At 46.7% G+C, this 27,977-nt stretch overlaps 3 protein-coding genes and 1 long non-coding RNA gene across 6 annotated transcripts; 3 read left to right on the forward strand and 1 right to left on the reverse strand.

Annotated features, from left to right (window-relative positions):
- Nucleotides 1–667: 667 nt before the first annotated feature.
- usf2 (upstream transcription factor 2, c-fos interacting) lies at nucleotides 668–8,789 on the reverse strand. Of its 2 annotated transcripts, none has more exons than XM_060043200.1 (11): nucleotides 7,738–8,789; nucleotides 6,953–6,996; nucleotides 6,688–6,800; nucleotides 6,149–6,268; nucleotides 5,405–5,558; nucleotides 5,001–5,088; nucleotides 4,701–4,745; nucleotides 4,240–4,298; nucleotides 3,879–3,973; nucleotides 3,306–3,455; nucleotides 668–2,606 (listed from the first exon to the last, which is right to left on the reverse strand). In XM_060043200.1, the coding sequence occupies exons 1-11, from the start codon at nucleotides 7,773–7,775 to the stop codon at nucleotides 2,517–2,519; spliced, it is 996 nt and encodes a 331-aa protein (XP_059899183.1). In that variant the 5' UTR covers nucleotides 7,776–8,789; the 3' UTR covers nucleotides 668–2,516. The 2 variants fall into 2 exon arrangements, with proteins under 2 accessions (XP_059899183.1, XP_059899184.1); XM_060043201.1 differs by having other exon boundaries at nucleotides 3,306–3,434; nucleotides 7,738–8,770.
- A 670-nt stretch (nucleotides 8,790–9,459) lies between these two features.
- On the forward strand, nucleotides 9,460–19,772 carry LOC132450955 (lamin-A-like). The gene is made up of 13 exons (XM_060043167.1): nucleotides 9,460–9,705; nucleotides 10,541–10,886; nucleotides 12,741–12,897; nucleotides 13,331–13,456; nucleotides 13,989–14,159; nucleotides 14,769–14,894; nucleotides 15,884–16,104; nucleotides 16,573–16,885; nucleotides 17,286–17,393; nucleotides 17,496–17,615; nucleotides 17,959–18,015; nucleotides 18,100–18,294; nucleotides 19,170–19,772. The coding sequence occupies exons 2-13, from the start codon at nucleotides 10,546–10,548 to the stop codon at nucleotides 19,203–19,205; spliced, it is 1,971 nt and encodes a 656-aa protein (XP_059899150.1). The 5' UTR covers nucleotides 9,460–9,705; nucleotides 10,541–10,545; the 3' UTR covers nucleotides 19,206–19,772.
- Nucleotides 19,773–20,224: 452 nt separating this feature from the next.
- On the forward strand, nucleotides 20,225–27,693 carry naxe (NAD(P)HX epimerase). Of its 2 annotated transcripts, none has more exons than XM_060043212.1 (7): nucleotides 20,225–20,364; nucleotides 20,623–20,809; nucleotides 21,144–21,252; nucleotides 24,892–25,002; nucleotides 26,073–26,183; nucleotides 26,732–26,879; nucleotides 27,254–27,693. In XM_060043212.1, exons 2-7 carry the CDS (start codon nucleotides 20,640–20,642, stop codon nucleotides 27,451–27,453), a joined length of 849 nt encoding a protein of 282 aa, XP_059899195.1. In that variant the 5' UTR covers nucleotides 20,225–20,364; nucleotides 20,623–20,639; the 3' UTR covers nucleotides 27,454–27,693. The 2 variants fall into 2 exon arrangements, with proteins under 2 accessions (XP_059899195.1, XP_059899196.1); XM_060043213.1 differs by having other exon boundaries at nucleotides 20,237–20,380.
- On the forward strand, nucleotides 22,499–24,264 carry LOC132451030 (uncharacterized). Its single transcript, XR_009523954.1, has 2 exons — nucleotides 22,499–23,798; nucleotides 23,916–24,264. It is a non-coding gene; the product is annotated as an uncharacterized LOC132451030 (long non-coding RNA).
- Nucleotides 27,694–27,977: the final 284 nt, after the last annotated feature.

The raw sequence follows: 27,977 nt of genomic DNA on the forward strand, positions 1-27,977 counted from the left end.
GAGAGGGCGAGGTATAAAACTCTTTATAGGCCTATTCGGCATATTGAACCGTCGGCCTCCTTTTTGAAAAGTCGGACAAACGGACCTTCGGACCAATGGGTTCCGTTTTCGGAACATTGAACCGTCGGCATAGTGGCATGTCGATCTAATGGGAAATATTTCGGACCATTGAGACGTCGGAACCATAAGGCGTCGGAATTACGGGCAGGCCCCCGTCCGATCACGTTTTGTTCCTAAGCTAACACCATTGTCGGCGGGAAAGCAAATGTTGTAGAATGTTGCTAGTTAGATTGATAATTGATATATACTGCTACTAGGGCTAACGTCTCCTGAAATATTTTATCTTACAAAAACGAAGAATCATCGTTTACGAACGATGGAAAAAGTTTGAAAAGATCCAAAGTTACACATGGCCTACCTACGGAACTCGTTTTCCATTCGTGCACGACGGTTGGGATGGATCACTCGGCGTAGCTACCCACACCAACAAAAGAACGCCGAGAAGTGCGCCATGTGTTGCATGTTTTTTTTCTAGGCAGTTTTGTTTATGTAGTTTTCATGAGTTTGATATATTGTGAATCCTCGTTCAATGGTCTTTTCCCACATCCATTATTGGTGTGGCGACTTTATTTAGTGTTGGGAGACATCTAGATTAAACGCGGCTTGCTAGGTATAAACTTTGTAGTTTTATTGTAGTATCAGAAATGATAATGCCAGTGGTTAGTGAAAAAAAATGCTGCAGCGAGGCTCACTGCAGACAAAAAGTGGTTAGCTACATTGATCATACATGTCATATTTCCAAAGGGCCCACTCGTGTAGTCACCTCCTTCTTCATAATCACCATCGTCATCATCACTCACCTCTCCATTGGCAGCAATGGTTCCCAAAACGCCATAAAATGACTAAATTAATGGTATAGTATTTTAAAAGGAGATACCATTTAAAATACTATACTATGCAAGAGATGTTATTTTTGCAATGCTCCAAAAACCTTGTGACCTATACAATGAGCAGATAAACAAACACTATGCTTTAATACCCAGATTAACTGAAACCCCACCCCACATGCTTTTATCCAATCATTCAATATCCATAATCTTCTATACATTACATTGCACCTAGTGTGTTTCTACTATATTATAATCGGAGAACGAGGACAGTACTACGGTCGGGAACCACCGCCCGGCGCAGCGTTCGATCCCCGTTTACCTGAGCTATTAGGTACACACCTATGGTCCATCTTGCATTGTTTAAGGCTCCCTGCCACTTAAACGTTCGGCCCAAAGCCCTGCTCCAGTGAGGAGCGGCTCTCCGGAGGACGTCCAGTCATTAAAGGGGACATGTTCTACCACCGGGTGTGAGTGGGATTAGCAGTCACAAGCCGTTTGGATAAAATCGGCGTCTTCTGACATCACAAGTGGGCGAGTCCACCTAGATGTGTGCTGGATAGATGAGCAACGTTTGCTTCAGTCCACTGGGTAGGCTGGTAAGACTGATCTATCCAGCACACGTCTAGGTGCACACGCCCACTCACACTCACGCCTGGTGGTCTGATATGTCCCCTTTGAACCCACCCGACAGCAGCACACGTCAGTCCCACAGTCCTTCAACTCGCCCCACCGGTTATGAGATGCTTTACAACAAATGGACCAGCACCATTGAAATATTACCAAATTAAAACAAACATAACAATAACTTAAGTTAGCGAGTGCTCACTGACGACGGGGGAGTCCGCATGAGTCACAAATATGCAACGGATGAGTTGGAAAAGTACTACAGCCGTTAACGAACTGGCATAGGAAGGATTAGATAACGATTTGTCACATACTCGGGGGGGGGGGGGGGGAGGGGGGGGGGGGGAAGATCCACACCCAGACTGTTTCATACTCTTCATCTTGTACAATGACTTAATTAATTTAAACACCTCCCCACACCTACTGTTTATACATGTTCTCTGAAGACTAATAAATTAAAATGACAAAAACTGAAAGTTGTTTTTGTTCTTTCCCACAGCAGCTTAAAACACAGCAATTGTCAGAGGTAAATAAAAACTGAAATGCAGTAGCCTTTAAAATCAAAACAAACGGGTTCCAATAGTGGGGGTGTAAATCGTCCCGTCTCCGTGGTTTGCACCGAACCAAAAAAAAAAATCGGAGAAGGATTCTGTGTTTTTTCGGCGGGCCGCCGTGAAGACTCCCGTAAAGCGTCCTAAGGAAGGCGGGGCTGTCACGACGGGTTATTGTCAGTGAGAGTGCGCACGCACGCCCGGAAGAATCGCCCCTTCACACACACACTTGTCCCTAGCCCTAGGCCTCGTGCATGCGTGTGCGTGTGTGTTTCGCCGTGTCCCACCGCTTCTCCGCCAGAGGTCGCGTGGTTCGTGCAGGTACCGACTTCCTGACTTTTGTCCTTTCGGCCGGGGTTCCTGCCGCTTCGGATGTGTGAGAGTGGGGAGGTGTGCTTGGTTATGGCGTGCGTCTGAGTGCGCTTCCCAGTTTGTCAGGGTGGGGGGGGGGTCACTGGGAGACGGGGTCTCCGTTGAGCTCGATGCCGTGCTGCTGGAGCTGCGCCCGCAGGAGAGCGTTGTCGTTCTTCAGCTCTTCTATCTAGAACACAAACGATATCAACATCAGCTCTTCTATCTAGAACACAAAAGATAACATCAGCTCTTCTACTTAGAACACAAACAACATCAGATCTTCTATCTAGAACACAAACGATAAACATCAGCCCTTCTATCTAGAACACAAACGACATCAGATCTTCTATCTAGAACACAAACGACATCAACATCAGCTCTTCTATCTAGAACACAAACAACATCAGCTCTTCTACCTAGAACACAAACAACATCAGCTCTTCTATCTAGAACACAAACGATATCAACATCAGCTCTTCTATCTAGAACACAAACAACATCAGCTCTTCTATCTAGAACACAAACAACATCAGCTCTTCTATCTAGAACACAAACAACATCAGCTCTTCTATCTAGAACACAAACAACATCAGCTCTTCTATCTAGAACACAAACAACATCAGCTCTTCTATCTAGAACACAAACAACATCAGCTCTTCTATCTAGAACACAAACAACATCAGCTCTTCTATCTAGAGCACAAACGACATCAGCTCTTCTATCAGGAGTGTTGTAAAGATGTAAACTCTTCTATCAAGAAGACAAACGACAACGGCGTGAGACTCTAAAAAGCGGGGGCGGTTTAGGGAAGCCTCGCTCCACGCCACCGATGGAGACGTTGAAGTAACACCCCGGGGCGGGGGCGGGGGCGGGGTTCGAGCGCTACCTGTTGTCGGAGCAGCTCGTTGTCCACCTGGACGCGCTCCACCTCCTTGCAGCCCTCCTGCAGCCGGGCGTTGTTCTGACGGAGCTCCCGGATGTAGTCGCAGGCCTTGGACAGGATGCCGCCCTTACTCTGGACAGAGAGAACCGTGTCCTGTGGATTAGCCGTGATTAGCTTTTACAAACTCCATCCCCAGCCCCCCCCCCCCCCCCCCCCCCCGCCCGCACAGATGTAGTATGGTCAATGAGCCTACCAGCCTACCCAGAGGACTGTACCAAATGCTGGTATAGGGGGCATTCAACACCTGGACATCGCAACCACCATCACAAACCCGCGTGTCAGGATGACATCTACTGTATGATATATGGATTTATTAGGGCTGTCAGTTAAACGCGTTATTAACGGCGTTAACGCAAACCAATTTTAACGGCGTTAATTTTTTTACCGCGCGATTGACGCAAATTCATATAAAAAATATATATAATTAGAAAAAAGATTTGCGATTAATCGCGACTAATCGTGAGTTAACTATGACATTAATGTGATTATTGAGGAGCGTGTCTGTGTTGGACGTACCGCTCCAGTTTTGCTGCTGTCTATGTTGCAGTCGGGGATGATCTTTGACAGGGTGACGATCCAGTTGTTGATCTTGTCTCTTCTCCGCCTCTCCACTGTAAACAGACACAAATCAATTTAAATCATACGAACTCTGAATGCGTCGAACATAGGATTCAACCCCATTTTACTGTAAATTGGGGACTAAATTGGGTAACAGTGATAAAGTGGCATACGCACTATGTTGACGATCATAAGACAAATTACCACGATCAAAACAGTTACTCTGTTAACCGTAAGTTTTGGGTTAACTGGCTCTGAAGATGTTTTGTATAATACTTTGAGTCATTTATGTATAAAGTATAATTCTGTCATATCTTACCTTCGTTGTGCTGCGCTCGCCGCCTCTCGTCTCTGGGGGCCCGGGGTCCGTCCATCTTCCTGTGGAGACACAACAGGAAGAAGAGATGTTGAAATGGACCATTTCGCCACGGTCCTCAACCTTCAACTATGTGTAAATTACATTGGTGTGGACCGATTATCTACACACTCGCACTTTGACGGGATCACGTAGCACAGAAATACATTGCACAGATTACAGACGATTTAAGATCATGGTTGTTTAAAAAAAATAAAAAACACAACATCATCCATTCTTCATGGAGTCCAACAAAAATTAAATCCAATAAAAATAAAATAAAAACCACAGATGATGACACACCAAATAGTTCTAATCCCACCCAGTGGGGCGCCAGGGAGGGGGGGTTATCTCATTAGCACAGAACAAGGAGAGAGGAGGAGGTTTTGGGGGGTTGGGGGGGGGGGGTCAAAGGGGCTCCTCACCAGTTAGTACCGCCATGCTGCAGCATCTCGCTCTCTGCCAGGTCTCTGAGGAGGGCAGGCAAGTGGGACACAATTGGCTTCTTTTCTTTGGTGGAACAATTTCCTCAGACTCTTCTGAATGATTCAGATTCTAAGATTTTTGCTTATGATCTCCAAACACACAACAGTCAAATCAGAGAACCAATACATGTCAACGATATGACAGCTTTTTTAAACTTCGGCCAATGCGCAGGGCGTCAGTGATCAGAAGAAGGGGCGCGGGTAAACGCGCGTCTCCGTCCGTGTTTGTGTCATACTCACGCAGAGTAGGCGTGCGTGCGTGGGGCGATGGTGCGTCCCGCGCCGCCCTGCAGCACATCGGGGGGGCTCATCATCACATAGAACTGACCTGGAGGAGGGGAAGGGGGTGTGGGGAGACGGTAACCAGGCAACCCGTCAGTTCGGCCATGAAGCAAAGAGAGAGCCTCACAAAAATAAAACAGGAGCATTTCAGTGCTTTCCATTCGTCAGGTTTCTAAAGAAACTATTTCTAGATGTAATAAAAATGATAATAAGTTATTATAGTAATTCATATCCCTTAATTATTAAGTGTAAAAACAAATGCGTTTGTCACAAAATCTCAGGTCGCAATTAAACCGCTTTAATTCCCTTAGACATCCACGGCCGTCCATCGACCTCTGACCCCGCCACGTCCGCCCCCTCACCTCCGGCCTGCGTGAGCGTGGGGTCCGCCGCCTGCACCGACACCGCCGTCCCGTCGCTGACCGTGGTGGCGGGGAAGTAGGCGAAGCGGGTCTCCCCGCCCACCGAGTCCCCGGCCGGGCTGCCCCCATTGCTGAAGGGGTTCTGGATGACGGCCTGGAACCAAACCCACCAATCAATGCCCCCGACGCGCACCTCTCCCCACCCCTCCACTCATCACTACGGCGCCGGTACCCCGGGCGCTGCTCCACAAAGGGACGCGAGCCCGGAGCGTACGGAGCACGGATTACACCTCGCGGTTTTAGCACGACAAAATTGTATCGAGTTGGACGTGGTGCACCTCCCCTCCAAACAACCCTTGCACACACACACCTCATCCTGCGGTTATGTTTATGAAGTAACTATAGTAGATGCAACATTTAAAAGAGGACACATGCAAACAAATACACGTTATCTAGGAACAGGTAGGTGTCGAGGCATCGTGCTCAAGGATGTCTCCAGGGGAGATAGCTTTTGGACATTAGGAATCTAACCCAGCTTTAAGGCTGGTAGACCCCAACCACTACAACACAACTGTCCCTTCACATATCAACTGAAACACTCAAACCAAGACTTAGGCGACCAGTCTGAAGGTCAAGCACCCCCCACCCACGGAGATGGAGGATCCAAGACGCATCCAAAGAAACAACCCTTGGTTCGCGGACACCATAGAAGAAGACGGGGTGTGTGGGGGGCGGGGTACACACCTGGGCCACCGCCTGGGGGCCGCCGGCGAAGGCTGCGGCCGACACCACACTGACGGACCCCGACCCGTCCGTGGTCGTCTCGATTTGCTCGTCCGAGACCTGGACGACGCGGTAGGTTACCTGGGGACAGGGGGGGGGGGCATCGCGGTGAGTGCTGCAACCATTCATCTCGTGCCTTTTTTTTGTTGAACATATTTGCATTGCGCGGAGCGGTGGTTCTTGTAACCATTGGTTTCACAATAAGAGGTGTGTGTTTGCACTGTGGCTGTGGAAGTGCTATAGCTCGAGGCTGGGGCTCAGCCCCCAGTGTAAACAAACTTAAAAAGAAATGAACTAAAGCCAACCCAAAATGAAATTATATTTGGGGAGAGCTTAAATTCACACACAGAAGTCAATGATCCTCTTCCAGGTGGATTCCCACCGGACGTTTTAAGTGTACGATGTGGTGATAAGTCATTAGCAGGGCCAACCGCCCCTTATCCGACGGCTGTAACCGTATAGCGGCGAGTCAGGAGGCCAGCCAGCAGGTGGAGCCGTACCTGGCCGCCGCTGTTCTCCGTTCGGAACTGGTACTGGACATGTTCCCCAAACGCAGCCTGCTGGACACTGGCGATGGTCACTGCCGTTTGCTCCTCAGTCCCCACCGTTTCTCCTTGAGACGAAAAACGAACCCAGATTAAGACATGAGAATAACTAAGCGGGAGGGCAGTCGATGTAAAGCTATGTTCGTGTTGCAAGTATCTTTTTGAAATACTTGTATTAAAATAAATAAAATAATTGCTGTTAATAATTAAATCGAATTACCTTCCTGCAACTGGACAACCTCTTCAGTTTCCTGTTTTTCGTGACTGGGGGGAGAAACAACGTTAGACAGTGCGTTACATTGGCCCTCCCTTTCCCTCTCTCTGAAGGAGCCCATCTGTCACAGTGCATCTAGGGTTCCAACTATTATTTATGCCCCATGCTTGGCGCGGAAAAAAACCCACATACACACATCACGGATAAAAACAACAACAATGAATGATAAAGGGGACACATGTGGTTCAATAAATGCATCATTCAACTGCAGATTATATTTTATTTTGTTGCTGTTGTGCATACAAATAAAATCAATGATAACAGCATACAGCAGCGTCCATCTACTACTGTGTTATAGGCCAATATCCGAGTTAATTTATAAACAAAACAGTGGGATGAGGTGTGTGCAAGGGTGGTTTTGAAGGGATTTAATTTGCACCACCTAAAACTCTCACATTGCTTTGCTGCTATTCATCTGCCAGTGTCCTAACCAACAACTCTGCAAACAGCCCATGGAGTAATCCTATCAAGTGTAAAACACCATACACAATGAAATGCATCTACGACCCAGAAACCACATGCACACTAACCCAGCCAATAGCACCTGGTCGTTTATTACGCGGTGATATAAACCACAACACGAAACTGTTCCGCTTTCGATCTTCCTACATGATCTACCAAGTCGCATTAACATTGTGATGCGAGGGGAAAATGGTGACTTTGGGGCTAGGCCATCGGTGGTAGCCATTGCTAACGCCGAGTGTAAAACAAGCAGCAAGGAGCAATCTTACCTCGTCGAGCTGTCCAAACTCTGTTCGAGCATATCCATGAAGGTTGCAGTTTCAAACCGCGATATCCAGCGACACTGATATATATAGGGAGATGGAAGTGCTGATCACGGGGACAAACACACGGGTCATGTGAGGAAGACAGTCCAGGACACGTGAGGTAGCCGTCGGGCGAGGAGCTAAAATGGAGGCCGCTGCGGAGCCGGGGACGTTCGCTCGTCTTCTCTCGACGACCTCTCGCTTCGCCTGTTCTCCGACCACAGCGGGGTGTATTTCGTGGATTTGAACGGGATATGTTTGGGGGTTTGAAATTGATTCGGGATGTAGTATCGTCGGAGCAACGATTCGGGGCTGGTTTTTGGTTGTTGTGGTGTTGTCTACTTGTGTCTCCGGGTTTTTCTCTGTGGCTCCGTAACGTTTCCCGACGGCTCGTTTGGCGGCTGCTGGCGGGCGGTAGCGAGCTCTAAAATATGGAGTGGAGTCTGCTGTTGATTAGCTGGGAAAATAGCCCTGTAATCCTCCAATGTGTGCTCGTATGTAGTTGTAATAGTCCATGCGACCTATACAAACGCTTGTTATGAAGACATTGGATACAAATTAGGGTATTAAAAGTCGATTTAAAGTAAGATGCACTTTTTAATGTGGTCATTAAAACACTGACGGACACAATTTGGTTGTTCAACATTTTGAAGTCAATCACTGTTGGTTTATTTGATCGAACTTGGACAGGTTGGAAATAGTCTTCCATCCAAAACAGTGTTGCTTTCAAGCCCTTTGCCCAGGTGACCAAGGAGATCCAATCCGGGTTTTCCACCGGACCACATGACAGCCTCTGCTTCCACTCGTTGTTCAGCGCAGACACGATGCAGGATATCGGGGATTTTCAGAACTCACCCTCACGATCGCTTCACAATTACGCCTTAAATATGGTCGTTTTATTCAATCGATGAACCTTGTATCAGAGCAGATTTGCCTATCATGTAACGCAGAGCTTCTGCGAGCATCTTTCCGTTACGCACGCACCAGTCATCCCCCTTCTCCTCCCCTGATACCGGCTATTCTGTTGAAAATTTACCGAACACAAACGGCACCTACAAATTGCATGTGAATGTCATTTATAAACTAAGCACAAATTATTCGCGAACATCCAAATGAAAAACAAGACAATTAAAAAGAGAGCGTTACGATGAACGCCAAACGCCCAACATTCTCTTATAATTGTTCTCGTATGGAGAAGTTGATTCAGAGAAACACAAACTCCCCCAGTCAACCATTGTAGGTCTACATATAGCCTACACCCAAGACTATATAACTATATTGGGAGAACATGTATATAGATAAATATAACGGAGACTATAAATGTAATGCTGTGTGTGTGTGTGTCAGTATTGATTCACATTATATTCATACATACATCAAGATTATTGATGCATTTATTAATTGCAGCCTTGGCCTCATTCAGAGCAGGCACAACACGAGTAAAGGAGTGAAACACTACCCACAAAGTCTAGAGGGCACAAATTAATCATAAGACTGGCCTTGGGCAATGTTTGGACTGTGTTGGCAACTCTCCTGCATAGAAACGGATGCAATCTATAACAATCAAAGGTTACTTAGTCATACAGATATGAAAGGGTGTAGATAGATGAGATATGGTGCGAGAAAAAAGGGGAAGAGAGACCGAGAGAGAGAGAGAGAGAGAGAGAGAGAGAGAGAAAAAATAGTGAGGAATTGAGGACCAGCAGACTGAAACGGAGAAGGCCTGCCTCCCTCTCTCCTCCCATCTCATTCTTTCCTATATGGGCACGGAGACAGTGGCTCTTAGTCAGCTCAGTCTCAGAGGCTGTTACAGGGTTAGAGAGTGTTACAGTCAGAGCACCCAGTGAGAAGGTCCCAACTGGAATAATCGGGAACATCTCACATCTCTACATCTCCAGCGCCTACTTGTGTCGTTTGACTTCAGATCCACAGGTGAGTCTTAAAGTCTGTGAAAGTTGCAGGTTTTATTGAACTTAAGCGATGAATAGTTGTCGCTGGTTTGGGTGGAGTAGGCAGGGTGGAGTCGACCACTCCCATGCCATAATCTCTAGAGACAAGATGCCATTCATTATCGCCCTCAAGCGCAAAGTGTTTGTGTTGCTGTTTCACACTGTATGGTTAAGTAAATAAATGGAAAGAAAATTGTCAATGTTTAAAGGAGAACAATCTGGTAGTGGAACTATTGTAAGCAATAGCCTGTTCTCATTTTTGATAAAAAAATAATTGCTTTCCAGTTTGAATGTTTAAGTTGCGTGATAATTATTGCTTTCTAGCACTTTTGTTTCTCCGGACATTTCTTTATTTTTTTACTTTGACTATGATCAATTATCTGACAAGTAATATAAACTGCAGAATACCGAGGCCTATTTAAAATGTAGAATAAATAATTACACAAATAAACATTACGTTGAATTATATTTACAGTATATTGCACATACATTCTTGGCGTCTCTAGTGAGCATGGAACCTCCTGACGCCTCGATGCCACGCTCTGACTCAGAGGAACAGGGGCCGACGCCATTTTGAAAATGTTTGACTACCATTGATCACCCTCACTGGGGCCACATGAACACCTGCCGCCAAACAATGGCGGACCGGTTTGACTATTAAGCAAATTGAGGTCGGAATATTAAAACAATCGCTTATCCCTATTTGTATTTTTCCGCTTCGGAAGGTCGACGGACAGAAGCTCATGATAAACCCACACAGATATTAGTATTTAGCACAGTATTTAGTAACATGCTCATTCCCGCTCATTCCTCTACAGGGACCATGGCAACGCCGGCGAAGAACACACCCAGGGGTGTGAGCTCCCCGCTCTCCCCCAACCGCATCACCCGTCTGCAGGAGAAGGACGACCTGTGCAACCTCAACGACCGGCTGGCCGTCTACATCGACAAGGTGCGCTCGCTGGAGTCGGAGAACGCCGGCCTGCGCCTGCGCATCACCGAGTCCGAGTCGGAGGTGACCCGCGAGCTGGGGGGCATGAAGGCGGCGTACGAGACGGAGCTGGCGGACGCCCGGCAGACCCTGGACTCGGTGGCCAAGGAGCGGGCGCGCCTGCAGCTGGAGCTCAGCAAGGTGCGGGAGGACTACAAGGAGCTGAAGGCCAGGTGAGTGCACGTTGCGCGTCCATGTGGGCGTGCTGCTTCCTCCTCGTGAGGAAGGAGTCCACTTTCTGCTCTGAGTCAGCCATCCATTCGTTGTGCCTCGTGCGTCATTCCAAGGAAATCCCGAGACCACGCCTCCCTCCCCGTTTCCGGAACGGTGTTGGTTAATCTTTGAGTTGATCAAACACTGAGTGAGCGGGATATAGAAAAAACTGACCCGTAGCCACGGTTGCCAAAAAAACAACAAACTCAGATGATCATCGTGAGATATAGCCACTCCCTGGAGGTTCCTAAACGCCCCTGCATACTTCACAGCTCATCTTCATTCAACCGGCACCAGTCTGGAATAGACCGCTGTCTGGGATTTGAGAGTTTCTTAACAATAACCAGTCTCTCAAACACAACACCCAGATCCCTGAACACACACCGTGCAGTAGGCGTGTGCACAGGTCCTGTCCTGCAAGCCCTGCGACTTCTGTTTACTCGTGTATTTACTGTGAGAAACAGCAGTGAAGAGAGAGAGGGTGCCACTCCCTTTAACAGCATAGAGGCCTCGCTCGCCCTGCATTTTAACATCCAGCTTCCACCTTGCCGAAGGAAAAGTTTCTCCCCATCGAGGGCCCTGATGACTAAGTCTTTCCCGCTCTCTCTCTCTCTCTCTCTCTCTCTCTCTCTCTCTCTCTCTCTCTCTCTCTCTCTCTCTCTCTCTCTCTCTCCCTTCCCCTCTCTCTCTCTCTCTCTCTCTCTCTCTCTCTCTCTCTCTCTCTCTCTCTCTCTCTCTCTCTCTCCCTTCCCCTCTCTCTCTCTCTCTCTCTCTCTCTCTCTCTCTCTCTCTCTCTCTCTCTCTCTCTCTCTCTCTCTCTCTCTCCCTTCCCCTCTCTCTCTCTCTCTCCCCCCTCTCTCTCTCTCTCTCTCTCCCTCTCTCTCTCTCTCTCTCTCTCTCTCTCTCTCTCTCTCTCTCTCTCTCTCTCTCTCTCTCTCTCTCTCTCTCTCGCCTCTACTTTTCGTTCTTCCTTCCCTTCTGTGATCATTATCCCTACAATACGTGGCAGTGTTTAGAGGACTTCCCTCCTCCCCCCCCAACCCCCATCCGTTAGTTTTCCACAAATATTGGGATGGCAAACTAGTGTTTGGCTAAGCCGACCCGTTGCCCTGGCAACCAGTGTAAGCTCAGACGCCAGCGGTTAGAGGCTTGTGGCTAGCGTGAGACACGTGATGGGACGAAACGGGGACGATGAGTCACAGGCAGCGCTGGAAACAACCAGGACCGCCCCTCCTTTGGTTAAACGCGCCAGGCTTCCCCTCGCAGCTCTGCTACCCAGCCCCCGCCCCCCCCCCCCCAGTTCCTTAAATAGCTACCAGGTTTTATTCCCGATCCTCTGAGAGGAAACTTAAGGAATTTCATCCTCTGCCAAGACGCCGGGCAAAGATAAATAAAGTGTTCTCATTAAGGTCGTATGTTGTGGATTTGTGTTGTTTCCATAGCAGTCAGCACTGAAGAAGTGTGTGGTTGTACTGTTAGAGAGAAGTCTATAATTTCTTGGGATTGGGCATGGGATTCTTATGTATCGCCATTTTGGGATCTGATTGGTTTGGACTTTTTAGTTTTTCTAACATTTCCAGACACTGATTAAAGTCACTCTGCGACTTCCCCAAACTAAATAGAAGAAACATAAAAAACTTTAGCAAACTATGCAATTCGTACAACTAAACCCGATATCGTGGCATGCAAAGTCCAACATCGTCCGACAACCACAACAACAGCAACAACAACAAGAACACAACAACAACAACAGCAACCACACAACAACATGAACTCCACTAACCATCAGCCACCCCTCCGCTGCTTCCCTGCAGGAACACCAAGAAGGAGTCGGACCTGGCCACGGCCCTGCTGCGGCTGAAGGACCTGGAGGCGCTGATGAACTCCAAGGACGCCTCGCTCACCACCGCGCTGGGCGAGAAACGCAACCTGGAGGCCGAGGTCCGCGACCTCAAAGCCCAGATCGCCAAGGTAACCCCCGGCAACCACCTCGACAGTCCTTTAACTTTGTGATTTGAAAATCGATGTTTATTTTCTGAAAATCACACAAATGGTGTATCCTATGTTTTTGTCAATTTTGTCATTTGAATTCTAATAATAATATCCACAATTGTGAAAAGTTGCATACATGTGTTGCGTGTTTGGGGAAACATCCCTTGTATTGATGGGTGGGTGTACAGTGGATGAAGTCGAGGTCTCTGACTCCTAACTGGAGGTAAACATATGCTATATGCTATAAAGGGTATGCTATAAAATCGGTGCAATGGACGCCATTTCTTGTCTGAAGTTGATGACGCGGTTCTTGAGCCGTACTGACGGGGCTGTGGTGGGGCCGGAGACCAAAAAGGGAAACACTGTTCTACCTCACATGGTCACTTCCTCCTCACGGTTCTCCTTCCCCCAGTTGGAGGCCAGTTTGGCCGACGCCAGGAAGCAACTGCAGGACGAGATGCTCAGGAGGGTGGATGGGGAGAACCGCCTTCAGACCCTGAAGGAGGAACTGGACTTCCAGAAGAGTATTTACTCAGAGGTGAATGTCAATGAACATGGATTTGGTGTACTTTCGATGAATGATAAGATCAAATACGATCACGATTTGTACTAATCCCCAAAGGCCTATGCAGGCGTTACAGTAGGAAAAAAGAATGCTAGTCAACTACATTAGATGTTGGTCGAACTAAATGAGATGCTATTTAACTACATTAGATGCAGATAGGCTAAATTAGTTGCCAGGTGACTAGATTAGATTCCGGTAGGCTAAATGAGATTCAGGCAGGGTATATTAAATGCTAATCAACTGCATTAGACACAGGTAGGCTAATTGAGATGCTGGCCGACTTCATTAGACGCAGGTCGGCTAATTGAGATGCTGGGTGAATGCATTAGACGCAGGTAGGCTAATTGAGATGCTGGCAGGCTAAATGAGAGGCTAGGTGACTGCATTAGACGCAGGTAGGCTATATATATTGAGATGCCAGTGAGCTGGATTAAAGGGCTAGTGCACTAAACGAGAGGTTCAAAAAACGGAAACTAATGAAATCAACCGATGACCTGTCCTCCAGGAGCTGAGGGAGACGAAGCGGCGGCACGAGTCCCGCGTGGTGGAGATGGACAACGGGCTCCAGCAGGACTTTGAGAGCAAGCTGTCGGACGCCCTGACGGAGATGAGGTCCCAGCACGAGCTCCAGGTCAAGATGTACAAGGACGAGCTGGAGAAGACCTACAACTCCAAGGTAGGGAGTCGTAAATAATCACAACGATGAGGCCTGGAGAAAACTTCTGGCAGTTGTTATATCAATGATATCATTTATATAATTTAATATAATTTTCTGTTTGACTATATTAAAGGTGACATATTATACATGTATTAGCCATGTATAATCACACTCACACCTGGTGGTAGAATATGCAGTGTTGGTGAGTAACGGAATACATGTACCGGCGTTACGTATTCAGAATACATATTATAGCTAACTGTATTCCGTTACAGTTACAATTTAAAGAGTTGGTATTTAGAATACAGTTACATTGTTGAAATCAATGGATTACATGACGATACTTCTGTTTCAGCAGTTTATTCGTGCTTTCACACCCACAGCATTAATATGTCACCTTTAACTGATACTAAGCCAGGTTTGAGATTGAGCGTCTCTTTAAGAAAATGGCAGACACGTCGAAATCACAAAGTACCGTTGATGTACCCTTGCTTGGCTAGAGTTGAGAGGGCCCTCACGTTGGTGTGTGGCCCCCTCACTTTGGTGTGTGGCCCCCTCACGGTGGTGTATGGCGCCCTTACGGTGGTGTGTGGCCCCCTCACGGTGGTGTGTGTGTCGCCCTGTCAGCTGGAGAACGCGCGTCAGTCGGCGGACCGGAGCAGCCACCTGGTGGGGGCAGCCCACGAGGAGCTCCAGCAGACACGCGTCCGCCTGGAGTCCATGTCCAGCCAGCTCAGCCAGCTGCAGAAAGAGGTACGCACACACGCGCACCTCTCTCTGCGCGTGTGTGCGTACACACGAGCACACGCGTTCACGCACGCATGCACGCACACATACACATAGGCACGCACGCAGGCAAGCAGGTACGCATGCACACATACGCATACACGCACGCACGCACGCATGCACGCACAAACACACAAGCACACAGATACCCACACACACACTTCGGGGGCCAATCGTAGCGGTCTACATTTTAAATGGCTTTGATCTACCAGGTGTGATGTTGAGTAGCTGGTACAAATCCATTGCCAAATATGCACCGTTGCTTAAAGTGATCCACAGTTATATGATGGGGAGGTCCCCCTCAGAGCCTGCTTTGTTCTGACCGGTAGGCGGATCCATCCAGCAGCCATTAATTTGCCATTTGTTAATTATGATTTGTTATGATTTGGCATGAGGCATGAGGAATATAAAACAGGTGCAACCAAAAGCTGTTATTTTTTTCTTTAGTGAGTCGTGACTCCCTATAGTCGTTCTCTTAATGGTGAAAAGACCAAATATGGACATTTTCTTTCCTTTCAGCCCAGCTGACCTAGATAGGAGCAGGATGAGATATTTATTTACGTTTACTTATGCTTGGGACAAAACTCACCTCAACCATGTAACATACGGTAACATTAAAAACATAAAATACAAAATAAATATGATGTAAATATATCAAAAAAGTGTAAAAGGAGAGCCAAAGCACCTAACAGAGAATTGTGTGTTTTGACACACATGAGCTAAAGGATGATATGCATCAATTCCTGCAAAACATCCAATAATATAAACTACAAGAGAACCCTAAACCCTAAACACTTTCTCATTCATGCTCCAAAAACTAAATATTTTCCTCCAACAAAAACAAAAACACTGACAAACATTAGCCCTATAAACCAAAAAAAATCAAACCAAAGCAAAAACACCCAAACACAAAATCCAGGCATTGACCCTTGACCTCCGCCGCGTCTCCCCTGCAGCTGGCCTCGCGGGAGGCCCGGGTGAGGGAGCTGGAGGCGGCGCTGGCCCGGGAGCGTGACACCAGCCGCCGCCTGCTGGGGGAGAAGGAGCGCGAGATGGCCGAGATGAGGCAGAAGATGCAGCAGCAGCTGGACGAGTACCAGGAGCTGCTGGACGTCAAGCTGGCCCTGGACATGGAGATCTGTGCCTACAGGAAGCTGCTGGAGGGCGAGGAGGAGAGGTGGGCGAGGCGCTCACACCTGACACCGACCTGGGCGGTGGGGGGCGGGGACTGAGTGGAGGAGATTGGGTGGAGGAGCGGCTACGGTGTTTTGGGTCCCAGCCGAGAGGGTGCTGGGTTTGAGTCCTTAGTCCCTGACCTGTAGAGCTGCTTGAGCAAGATGTTCTCAAGAGCCTGAATCTGAATTCACTGGAGGTCTTTGGATGAAGGTCTCTGCTAACAGACTAAATAATGATTTAATGATATTGATATTTTTTGGGACTTAAAAAGGCCCCATGCCGTGCTTACCTATTTATTAAGAAAGATATGAAAAAGTTAAACACAAAATGCTCTATAAAAAAGAAAGTTCAGCATCTAACAAAGTCTTGTCAGTCACGCCTGTTCCTACCCCGTCCAAAACAAACGACCCGTCTTCCATCCGACGTTCCGCCTCATCGTCACTTCCTGTCCGTTCCCCCCCCCCCCCAGGCTGCGGCTCTCCCCCAGCCCTCCGCCGACCAGGGTGACCAGCCGCATCATCTCCGGCTCCGGGGGCGGGGGCGGGGGCGGGGCCGGGGCCGGCTCGGCCGCCGCCCTCTCCCGCACGGTGCACTGCAGCGCCCAGAGCTCCTCGGCCAAGCGGCGGCGCGCCAACGACACGGACAGCGAGGCGTCCAGCTTCGCGGGCGGCCCCGCCGTCAGGACCCGCGTCACCCAGCAGGCCTCGGCCAGCGGCCGCGTCACCGTGGACGAGGTCGACCAGGAGGGCAAGTTCGTCAAGCTGAGCAACAAGGCGGATGAGGTACGGCCACGGCCACGTCCTGACATAACGGACGTGTGGTTCTGTGTGGTTGTGTGGGTTTTGCCGATCCCACTGGCGTGTTGCCAGTGGGATCTGTGGGAGTGGAACCCCCTAACCCTGCTGGTGTTAATGGGAGGCTGCAACCTTGTCGAGCTAGACAGTTTCTTGTCCGAATTCTTCATGTCATTTTAAACCCCTGTATCAGATTGAAGTGGTGTTTTTTAGGGGATATCACGATACAGGGTGAAACAGGGTGAAACAGAGTGTTGTCCTTCTGCACAGGGTGCAGAAGGACAACACTCGCGTTCCTTTCTTTAGCAGAGTGCTCGCTCGATGAGCCGTGGGAATCCCGATGATTCAGCGGAACTCATCGTCAAACCCTCACCTTTCTGTCTCACAGGACCAGAACCTGGGTAACTGGCAGGTGAAGCGTCAGGTGGGGACCGCCCCTGCCATCGCCTTCAAGTTCCCCGCTAAGTTCACCTTGAAGGCCGGGCAGAGGGTCACGGTACGCGACGCGTCGATCACCTCCGGTTCTTAAAGCACGCTACGGACACCGCCACGGATGCCCTAACTACTGTTTTATGTTTTGTTCCCTTGGCGGGTGAAGATCTGGTCCTCTACAGGCGGTGGAACCAACAGCCCTCCGTCTGACCTGGTGTGGAAGAACCAAACCACCTGGGGAACTGGAGACCAGTTCCAGACCACCCTGATCAACGCCAATGGAGATGTACGTTACCTTAAAAACTACTTCACATTAACAACAAGTACCATCACATATACCGTTTGAACAAGAGTCTGCTATCCAAAAAGTCATTTGAACCACTGAAACACACTATTAAACCCATAGCATCACCATAACAACGCGTCATCCATAACCAGACAAATTCTAGCGAACCTTGTCAACCATATGTGACTCAGAGAGTGGCCAATGGAAGCACCTGCTGTGAGATATTCATAGCTACAAACAAAGCTAACCCATACATTGTTGAATCTCCCACACGGAAAAGCATTTCTGTATATCCTCAAGCAAAACGTATATACCTAAACTTCCTCCTTCTGTTTCCATCCAGGAAATGGCAATGAGGAAGGTCACCCGCACGCAGTTTGATGAAGACGACGAGGACATGGTGAGAATCGAGTGACGTGAGCTTTAATAAGGTACAGACTATGACTACCAGTTGGCTCCAATGGATTTCCCTTCCCTCTCCCAGGTGGCCCACAGCACCTGTGCGGACGGAGAGTACAACCTGCGCAGCCGCACCGTGGTGTGTGGCTCGTGTGGCCAGTCGCCGGACAAGTCCCCCCACTGCTCGGTGACCTCGGCTTCCCGCTCTTTCCGCAGCGGCGGGATCTCCGAGGGCCTGCTCCCCCACTCCTACGTCGTCAGCAGCAGCACACCCCGCAAGGTGGGCCCACGCCTAACTAACTAGCTAACACTAAAGCTAGCGTTAGCGTTAGCGTCGACTAGCTCTCTGCATCCTAATGCAGAGAGGGCTAGCGTTAGTGTTAGCGTAGACTAGCTCTCTGCATTAGGGTGCATTGTGAGAAGGGGGGGAGGGGCTGACACGTGGCTAGCATTAGCATTAGCATGGACCAGCCCTCTGCATTAGGATGCAGAGAGGGCCAGCGTTAGTGTTAGCGTAGACTAGCTCTCTGCATTAGGGTGCATTGTGAGAAGGGGGGAGGGGCGGACACGTGGCTAGCATTAGCATTAGCATGGACTAGCTCTCTGCATTAGGATGCAGAGAGGGCTAGCGTTAGCTTTAGCATAGACTAGCTCTCTGCATTAGGGTGCATTGTGAGAAGGGGGGAGGGGCGGACACGTGGCTAGCATTAGTATTAGCATGGACTAGCCCTCTGCATTAGAAGATTAGAAAGTTATTAATGAAATGAGTTTAAATTAAACAATATCAACATTGTCAACTATGATGATGTATAAGCTGATAGTAACTGTATAAGTGTTTTTATTATAAAAAATATAGATAAATGGTTTAATAGACTTTAAAAAATATATAGTTGAAGGATTTCTTCTTGTTTTGGGGTCATGTGGTTGGTTATTTGGTCATTAATGCACAAAGTTCTAAGTGTAACAATAAAACCTATACACCCTTATACACATAAAAGATAATTGCTGTTGTTTGTTAGGACATTTTTGAGGTGTGTCATAGTATGTTGCAGAAGTCCTATGAGGACAAACCAGCCTTAATGTTGATGATGTGGTCTTTTCCCTAAAAATATGCACAACCGACTTTTCTGTTGCTTTTTTTTTCCCGTTGCTCAGGGCGGAATCCGAGGGGAGAACTGTCCAATCATGTGAGCCCATGGAACCACCTGGAAGCATCGACACGCCCCTTTAGAGCTGGATGAAAACAGCATACCTTGTTTTATATAACTATCAAGACAATGTATACCTTAAAAGACCTTACATTATGCTATTATCATAACCATATGCATGCGTGACGTATCTGTGACTAAGGAAATAATGTGGGTCTCTTGTCGGTTATGTTGAGGCAGAGGGAAGTAGAATGAGCTCAAACCACATTGTGCCTCTCTGTTACTTACTTCTACTTTGATACGTAGTTACCACTAATTTTTTATTCCTTTATATTCCTAACAGACGTACAGGAAGGTGACAAAGTGATAGTAGTAGTATAGTAGTGGATTTTCTTTTGTACTGTAGCTTGAGGGTAAGCTAGTTAGGCTTAGTAGAGTTACCCTCTAAACTGCTCTGTATTTTCTTAATTTCCAAATGATTTGTTATGACTATAAACATGAAGACTATTTTCCCAGGGGCACCATTTATCAATAAACTTGAATATGTTTACGGAATCCATTTTCCCCCACTAGAATATTTTTTTGGACAATAAAAACATTTTTCAATAAATATTTGTGTCCTGGGCTCTGTTGGATACTTTCTGACCCACAAATTGTTGAAATATGATCTTTATCAAGTGTGAGTGGAAAATGAACTGAATGCATTTCAGTGCATTCACTAAATAAAAGTGGCCTTGTTAATAAATATATCTAGATTAATGATGCAGTTAATCAATAGATAGTTTCTAGTGTCCTCCAAGACCAAACCTTATCGAAGCACTTCACTGGGTTTATTTATTTCACAATAGAACTCAAAGACAACTTCCCATGAAAAGTTATTGAGTGTACAGTAATAAAATGAAATCATGATTTAATCTTTGATTTAAGACTTAAATAATTTTTTTATACCAAAAATAATAATTACATTAGAATATAGCGGGGATTGCATTGACAATCCAATATATAAATCATTTTAGTTAGCTTTGTGACGAGACGGAGCTCAGAGCTTTATGTTGAAAGAATTAACCTTTTATTTTGAAAGTAATACACCCGGAAGTAGTTTACGGCTGGGACCAAAACAGTGCTTTGCTGTGATACTTTTGGGCAAATCTTGATTTAACAAGCACGCTTTTATTTTTTGGATTGCGTATAATAGCTATCAGGTAAAGTTGCGTTTTGGTGAGTCTCAATAATCCCAAGAAATTAATGTCAAATACCACACCACAAATGTCACTCCCTTATTACCCGAACCTGTACGTGTTGTTGTCATTGAGATCTCAAAGTTGTCTCAGATTACACACAAAAGTTGTGATCAATATGCATATTTCAGATAATAATATTCACATTAAAAAACTAACGCGTTTAGCCCACAAAAGGTTTACATAAGTCATATTATGACTCGTCCCTGTCCCGTCCACCAGGTGCGGGCCCCGACTGGATGTTGAGCGTCCGCGCTCTGGTGGGGATCGGGCTCCTGGTGACGTCAAGAGCCGCCGCCACCGCCCAGAGAGCCGCATGTCCTGCTGCTGCTGCACCCAACAAGGAACACAGGCACTGTTTCAGCAGCGGACGAGCGTCCAGTATGGCGCAATCTATCAAGTACCTGGGGTAAAATAAAATATTGAAATACTTTTCACACCTATAGGTACCGATGATTCACAACAGGTAGACGTCTGCTCCAAAGTAGCAGAGCTTATTTGATACCGTTTATGCTCAATACGTATAGGATGGGCTAATTTACATTTGCATATGAATTATGTCGTTTCAAATGTGCTTTCATCCAAAGTTATCAAAAGTCCATTCATCAAAATTGGAGTTACAACTAATCAACAAAAAGTGTTGAAAGATGTTTCTAAAATAACATGGTGTCGGAAAATGAGCGAGTGCTTGTTTTTGTGAGCTGGCTAACAATGAGGGGCGGGGTCGTTGCTGCGATTGACAGGCAGGAGGAAGCGCAGAACATCGACCAGCAGCTGTTCACTGAGTACGGTTTCAGCGTGGACCAGCTGATGGAGCTGGCTGGTCTGAGCTGTGCCACGGCCATCGCCAGGGTGAGACTAAACCGCTCACTCACTTAGATACAAAAAATTGAACTCACACACACATTTTTATTAAAGAGCAGGTAGGGGTTCAGTGTTTCCCCTAGGATGGAGTTGCAGCAGCGGAGGTGAAATGTTATGTTTTTCGCGCGCAATTTTTTTTGTGTGCTCGCAAAGCGCACCCTGCCGGGAGGTTTCTATATGTCTGCTGGCAACATACATACAGTACATTTGTGAACATTAATGAGCAGGGGAAATAAGGAGAGATTGAACATATTACAAGTATAATCTTTAAAAACATTATTTACATTTATTTAACAAAAAATATTTCAACAACCACCCTATACATTAAAATCCCACAACCCAAATACTACAACAATCGAAAAGGTCTGTGCCTCAAACCAATACATCTTCCCACTCCCTCCCCTCTCCCCATCACAAAGGTTGTAGTAGGAGCATAAATAGGCCATGCCTCTATTGAACAAGTTTTGGGGCTCTAGAGTCAATAATGGCGACGCTACTGAAAATGTTGCTAAAAAAAATGTATATTGACATTTTTGCTAAAAATAAATTTCTTAGAAATATGTAGAGATATATTTTCCAAAACGTAAGGTTGCAGTAAGACCATAAAGAGCCCATGCATATGGAAAACGTTTTAGGGATCTAGAGTCAATAATGGCAACCAGGGGCGAGTCTAGGTTCTGACTTTTGGGGGGGCTCAACCCCAGGTAGCCACAGGGGTATATGAAGTATATAAAGTCCTGTGCAAGATTTTTTTTTTTTTCCCACAACCTTTATTTTCTTAGTTACTATGCTGTTGTATGTCTAAGCCGATAGCTGGCAGTGTCAGCTAAATAATGCAGTTCTGAACCACTAAAGTGATGAAATGAAAAAATACTGTTTGGATGAAAGAATAATCAATGGTTGTGAACTCGAATAACAAAATTGAGGTATATTAAATTTATTTTGTGTAAGTTTCACTAAAAAATTACCATATTTTCCTGAATATGTTACTGAAACACATTGGTACAACATGATGTCGCCTCACTTTCATGGACCCATACAATTTATAAATTGTATCAACATACATTTTTATAAAACTTCTGATGCAAAAAAATCAACAAGTACAACATGTACTAGTCGAATACTATGAGAAACAGACCACTATTTCGGGAGCACTAAACTATGTTGTCTCACCTTCAGGGACCCATACATTTTTATAAAATTTCTGATGCCAAAAAATCTTGTTCTGAAGCAAAAAAAAAGGTTTCTAATTTTCAGTTAAAAAATAACTGCTGGCATTATTTTGTCAGCTGAGGGCGTTTTTATTGCCATAACAACGTGAGCTAATCAACAAGTACAACACGTTCTAGACCAGTGGTTCTCAATCATTTTCTTTCATTCCCCCCCTAGGAGACAGACATTTTATCACGCCCTCCCTGAATTGAAATAGCCTACTATTGAGAACCTGCTAATATTTATTTATTTAGATTAATAAAATTAACGGAGATAACATCTGCAACAACTTAAAACTATTTCCAACTTCAGTTTATTAACTCCATTTGTAACATTTAAACAAGACTGCTAAGTCTGTGTGAATCTCAAAACAGAGAAACACGAGCAAATGATTCACTGGGGTTTGCATTTAATTATAATATTTTTAAAAAGTAACTTGTCAGCTTCATCAGCTTATTCCAATATATGGTCATCTTTCAAGCATGAATAAAGACACCAAGTCCCTCTGTCATGACTTTGTAAGATCAAAATTCTTGTAAAACTTCTGACCCTTGGTCTTATGTTTATTTAAAATAAAATAAGTAACCTATTAAAATAAATAAATAAATAAATACATAAGACACTAAGTCCCCTCTGCCGCTCATGCCCCCCCTGACACTTTTAATCAGCTGAGGGCGTTTGCCTGAGTCTCATAGTATTAGAACATGTTGTACTTGTTGATTAGCTCACGTTGTTATGGCAATGAATACGCCCTCAGCTGATAAACTAATGCCAGCATTTTTTTTCAACAGAAAATTAGCACCCATATCAACATATATTTGATATTTTTCTGCTCCTTGCACCTAATCATGCTTATCATGCTACGCAGCATTACAAGGCTCTGCTGACTAAAACATGAAGCAATTCAAGAAGAGGCATATATAGAATCGTCTTGTGGTCAACTGTCATTTAATAGACATCTGACAGATTATGTCAAGGTTTTAAAATTATAGTATTATTATTACCAGGTCATGTTATAACACAGCTGGAAATCGTGGATCTTCTGATAAAGACTAGCTAGCCTCTTTGACAGACAAAACAGCAGAAACTATGTTAGGTGCGCTCGTGCTGCATTTTTAGTTTTGTCAAACAGGAGACACCCACCCACCAATCCGAGGTTAGAGATTCCTGAAGGAAGGTTGCGCTCGATTTCACTAGCCCATTTGAGCCTGTTCATTAGTACAGCATCCATCCTCTCATTGCTTGTGTAAAAAAACCCGGTAGAATATTAGATTTGAGGACGAAACGATAGGGTGGGCTAAGGCAGGTTTTTTTTCAAAAAGGTCTAGCTTCGCCACTGATGGCAACGCTATTGAAATTGTTCCTAAATAAAAAATCTTAAAAAATAAGAGATATATTTTTCAAAATTAAAGGTTGAACGATGGCCCATCGTTCTAGAGTCAATAATGGCGAAGCTATTGAAATTTTACCATTGTGGTCGTTTTCAGTTTTGCACTTTGCAGACGGTCCCTAAACTCGCGGATGAAAGCCGACTGCTCGTAGAAGACAATGCAATTCAGGTTTGCACTTTGCAGACGGTCCCTAAACTCGCGGCTGAAAGCCGACTGCTCGTAGAAGCCAATGCAGTTCACCGTTCGCTAAAGACGGCTCGTTTGGATGAAAACAATATTGTAGCTGGTTCTCTGGGTTACTACACTCAATTGTGTCGCAACGATGTTTCACTGATGATCTATTGAACCGCAAACTCCGAATCTGCGGAAGTTCCTTCGTTAATATGAAGCTCTCCTCTTCTCTAGTTAAAAAACACTGGGGTTTGGGGGGGCATCTGGCTCAGGGATGCCTACAGGTTGGCTGAGAACCTGGTAGCCCGGTAAACTGTGTCTTAGTTACATCCTATCAGCGAGACCATGACTATGGGCCGACCCACAGGGGGTGCTAATGTTTAAAATAATTGAGCGTTGTGTGTGTGAGGATGAAGATTTGCGAGGGATAAGACGGATTCAGGGATGATGTAACGTGATGCATTGCCTCATGAAACAGGATATCAGAACTGTGTATTATTGATCCTTCAAGATTTATTTTGCGAACGCAGGAGGTCTGTCTGTCAATCTGTTTTGTCCGTCCATCTTTCTGTCTATCCCTCTGTCGGCCCATCGTTCTAGTCTCTGTCTATCTATGTGTCTGTCTGTCTGCCTGTCTGTCCCTTCATAGCAATTATCATCAACCAATCATCAGGTCAGCAGCTCTCCGGTATGTCCAAGCCTCCTTGTCGCTTGTCTGTTGCGCACCTCACGTAGGAGGTCTGGTCACTCGCAAGTTGTCTGCTGAGAGCAATGGGTTCCTGTGGCATCTCGACCAGTACGGACCGGTATTGATCGGCGGCTCCGTGCCCTCTGCCCCCCTGTGCTCCTGCAGGCCTACCCCCTCGGCTCCCTGCTCCAGCCCAGACCCTCCCTGCTGGTGATCTGCGGTCCGGGGAACAACGGCGGCGACGGCCTGGTCTGCGCCCGTCACCTCAAGCTCTTTGTGAGTGGCCGGCTCCGAGCAGTGAATAGACCTCCCATGAGTATTGAACATTTGCATCGGATTGATGGCTGGATCGATGTCAAACACCTGGAAGATAAACCACCAATAAGTAGAATCACCGTTAAAGATGTACACCACTCGATGTATAATATCAATATAATATGTATCATGTGTATAATATATTCATACCATATGGCGTATTTTACAAACACTTTCTTTCTGGTCTTTCTGTCTCTTTTGTTGGGTCAGTGAAAAATCATTCCCAGTTCTTTAGGGGAAAAAAAGATTTAAAAAATAAGTTTTCCGTTCTTCCTCCAATCCATCTGTCTGGGGAATAAACCCGACCGTCTTGACGTCAGTGAATGTCTCGATGGAGCGCGTGAGGAACATTCAGTCTCCCCACTCAAAAAGTTTGGGTTCTTTCCTGCACCTGAGTGTTTTTTTTTTATCCAGCCTCAGCAAAAAAAACAAAACACTGTGGGCTCATTTGCTGCGTTCCACATTTTAAACTCTTTGCGTGCGTCTCTCCACTAAAGGTCATCCTCAGCCCAGCGAAGATTCCCAGTCGCTGGTGAAATGTAAAATAGCAATGCTGTGAAAATTAAACAAAGAGCAGTGCATTAAGGCTCTGTCAGCGGGCCGCGTTCGCTATAAGCTTCATAAATATGAGGTCAGGACATCTTGGAGTTACTGCATTAACCGTTGCCTTGTTTATCCTGCAAGAAACACGAACCAAAACTACAGTCGGATTAGATTCATCACTTCTGTGAGCCTTTCAATGGCTCACTATATTATTATTTAAAAGTGGTCTGCCCTATCTGAATCATGTCGTATTTTTTTTCATTTGTTAAAGGTGGTGAAACCATTTTACATCTCGTTCAACAAAAATATATGTATTAGTAGTATTATTCATTGCATAATTAGTCAATAAATAATAATGATATGATGTTTTGTGTTACTCATTCATACCTAAAATGCTTGTTACACAGAGCTCCTGAGATCAGGTGCATTTTGCTTTGTTAGATACGCTGTACATTAACACCCTTTTTGTCCACTGCGGCCTGCTGTAGGGCTACGAGCCCACCATCCTGTACCCCAAGAGGCCCAACAAGCCCCTCTTCCAGGGCCTCACCACCCAGTGCGAGAAGATGGACATCCCCTTCCTGTCTGAGATGCCCGAGGTGTCCGTCTGTCGTCTCGTTATTCTCCTATTCCTTCTCCTCCTCCTCCACCTCCCTCTACCTCCTCCTCCATCTTCTTCTTCTCCACCTTTCCCTCCCTCTACTCCTTCTATACCTATTTATTCTCCTATTCCTCCTCCTTCTCCCCTCCTCCTCCACCTCCCTCTACTCTTCCTGCACCTCCTACACTTCCTCCTCCCCCTTTCCCCCTTTCCCCCCCTCCACCTCCTCCATCTTCTTCCCCACCTTTTCCTCCCTCTACTCCTTCTATACCTCCTCCTATTTATTCTCCTATTCCGCCTCCTCCTCCCTCTTCTCCCCCTTTTCCTCCCTCTACTCCTTTGATGCCTCCTCCTATTCCTCCTCCTCCTTCTACTCTCCTCCTCCCATGCCCTCTCCCTCTCCTCCCCATATCCATAACCTCCTCCCTCTCCTCCACCTCCCCCCGCTCCACCCCTCCCTCCGTCTGTCCGTCCGTCCGTCTGCGTCGGCTCTCTGCTGTCCACACCCAGTGCTGTGCGTCTGACGCTGCGTGTCTCCCCCCCCAGGCCAAGCTCGTCGACCAGGCCTACAACCTGGTGGTCGACGCCATCTTCGGCTTCAGCTTCTCGGGGGCGGTCCGGGAGCCCTTCGGAGCCATCCTGGAGGTCCTGAAAGACTCCACCGTGCCCGTGGCCAGCATCGACGTCCCCTCAGGTGGGTCAGGGGGTAACCGAACCCGGCTCGTGGAGATCTGCCCTCGGGCCGTGACTCGTATCGAATAGCATGGCGTTTATTTATTCATTCTTAGGTCGATGTCGGTTTTCTTCAGAAACGTGTCATTAGGAAGCAAACCCGCCCCTTAAGGGCTTAAGGGTGCCCTTAGGCTACGCTGGGATTAGTGGGGTTCGAGCCCAGAATCTTTTTCAGCCGTCATGTCAATAATAAGCAAACTGGCCCCTTTTGCCTCAGGGCGCCCTAAAGTTAGACTGGGATTAGTGAGGTTCCAGACGGGAAACTTTTCAGCTCGGAAGTCGGAACTCACTGCAACGTTGTAACGGGTTTACCGTGGGCGGCGTACGGATCCACAGGCTGGGACGTGGAGCAGGGCGCGCCAGACGGCCTGCAGCCCGACATGCTCATCTCCCTGACCGCGCCAAAGAAGTCGGCCGCCCACTTCAGGGGTCGATACCACTACCTCGGGGGGCGTTTCGTCCCCCCGGCCCTGGAGAAGAAGCACCAGCTCCACCTGCCCCCGTACCCCGGCACAGAGTGCGTGCTGCAGCTGTAAGACCAGGACCGGGGATATGAGAATATAGTTTACATGATGAGTCATTGGGGCTACTTTATTATGATGGGGGATCATGGAGGGAACTCAGTCACGCTCCAATAAACTGGTTTCATGGTGCGATAAGATGTGTTTTTTTTTTTAAATCCCTGACAAGGAATATTATTAGTCTGTTGCGGAAGCGCAGACGATATATGTGAGGATTTAGGGGTAATAAAATAAAGAAAGTTTTTTTTTGCTGAATGTGATCCCTAGTGTGTTGACGTCAAAGCTGGTCTCTAAATCTGCACTAATGCCTTTTCATGTGACCGGTGCTGCTGGCAATGGGCTCGCCGTCGCTCAGCTAATGCTAGCCCTCTAGCGCTTGCTGTCTGCGACCGGGAAGGGGATCTTATTTCACTGCCGTTTGGCAGAAGTTTGACCTACTGTAACCCCTGTGAGTCAGATAAACAAACCCATTTTGACTGGCATCTCTTTATATCTCTGGGGAGTTTCTGTCTAGTATTCCAAAGATAATTCTGAAAGAA

Source organism: Gadus macrocephalus, chromosome 22 (assembly GCF_031168955.1).
Source record: "Gadus macrocephalus chromosome 22, ASM3116895v1".
NCBI lineage: Eukaryota > Metazoa > Chordata > Actinopteri > Gadiformes > Gadidae > Gadus > Gadus macrocephalus.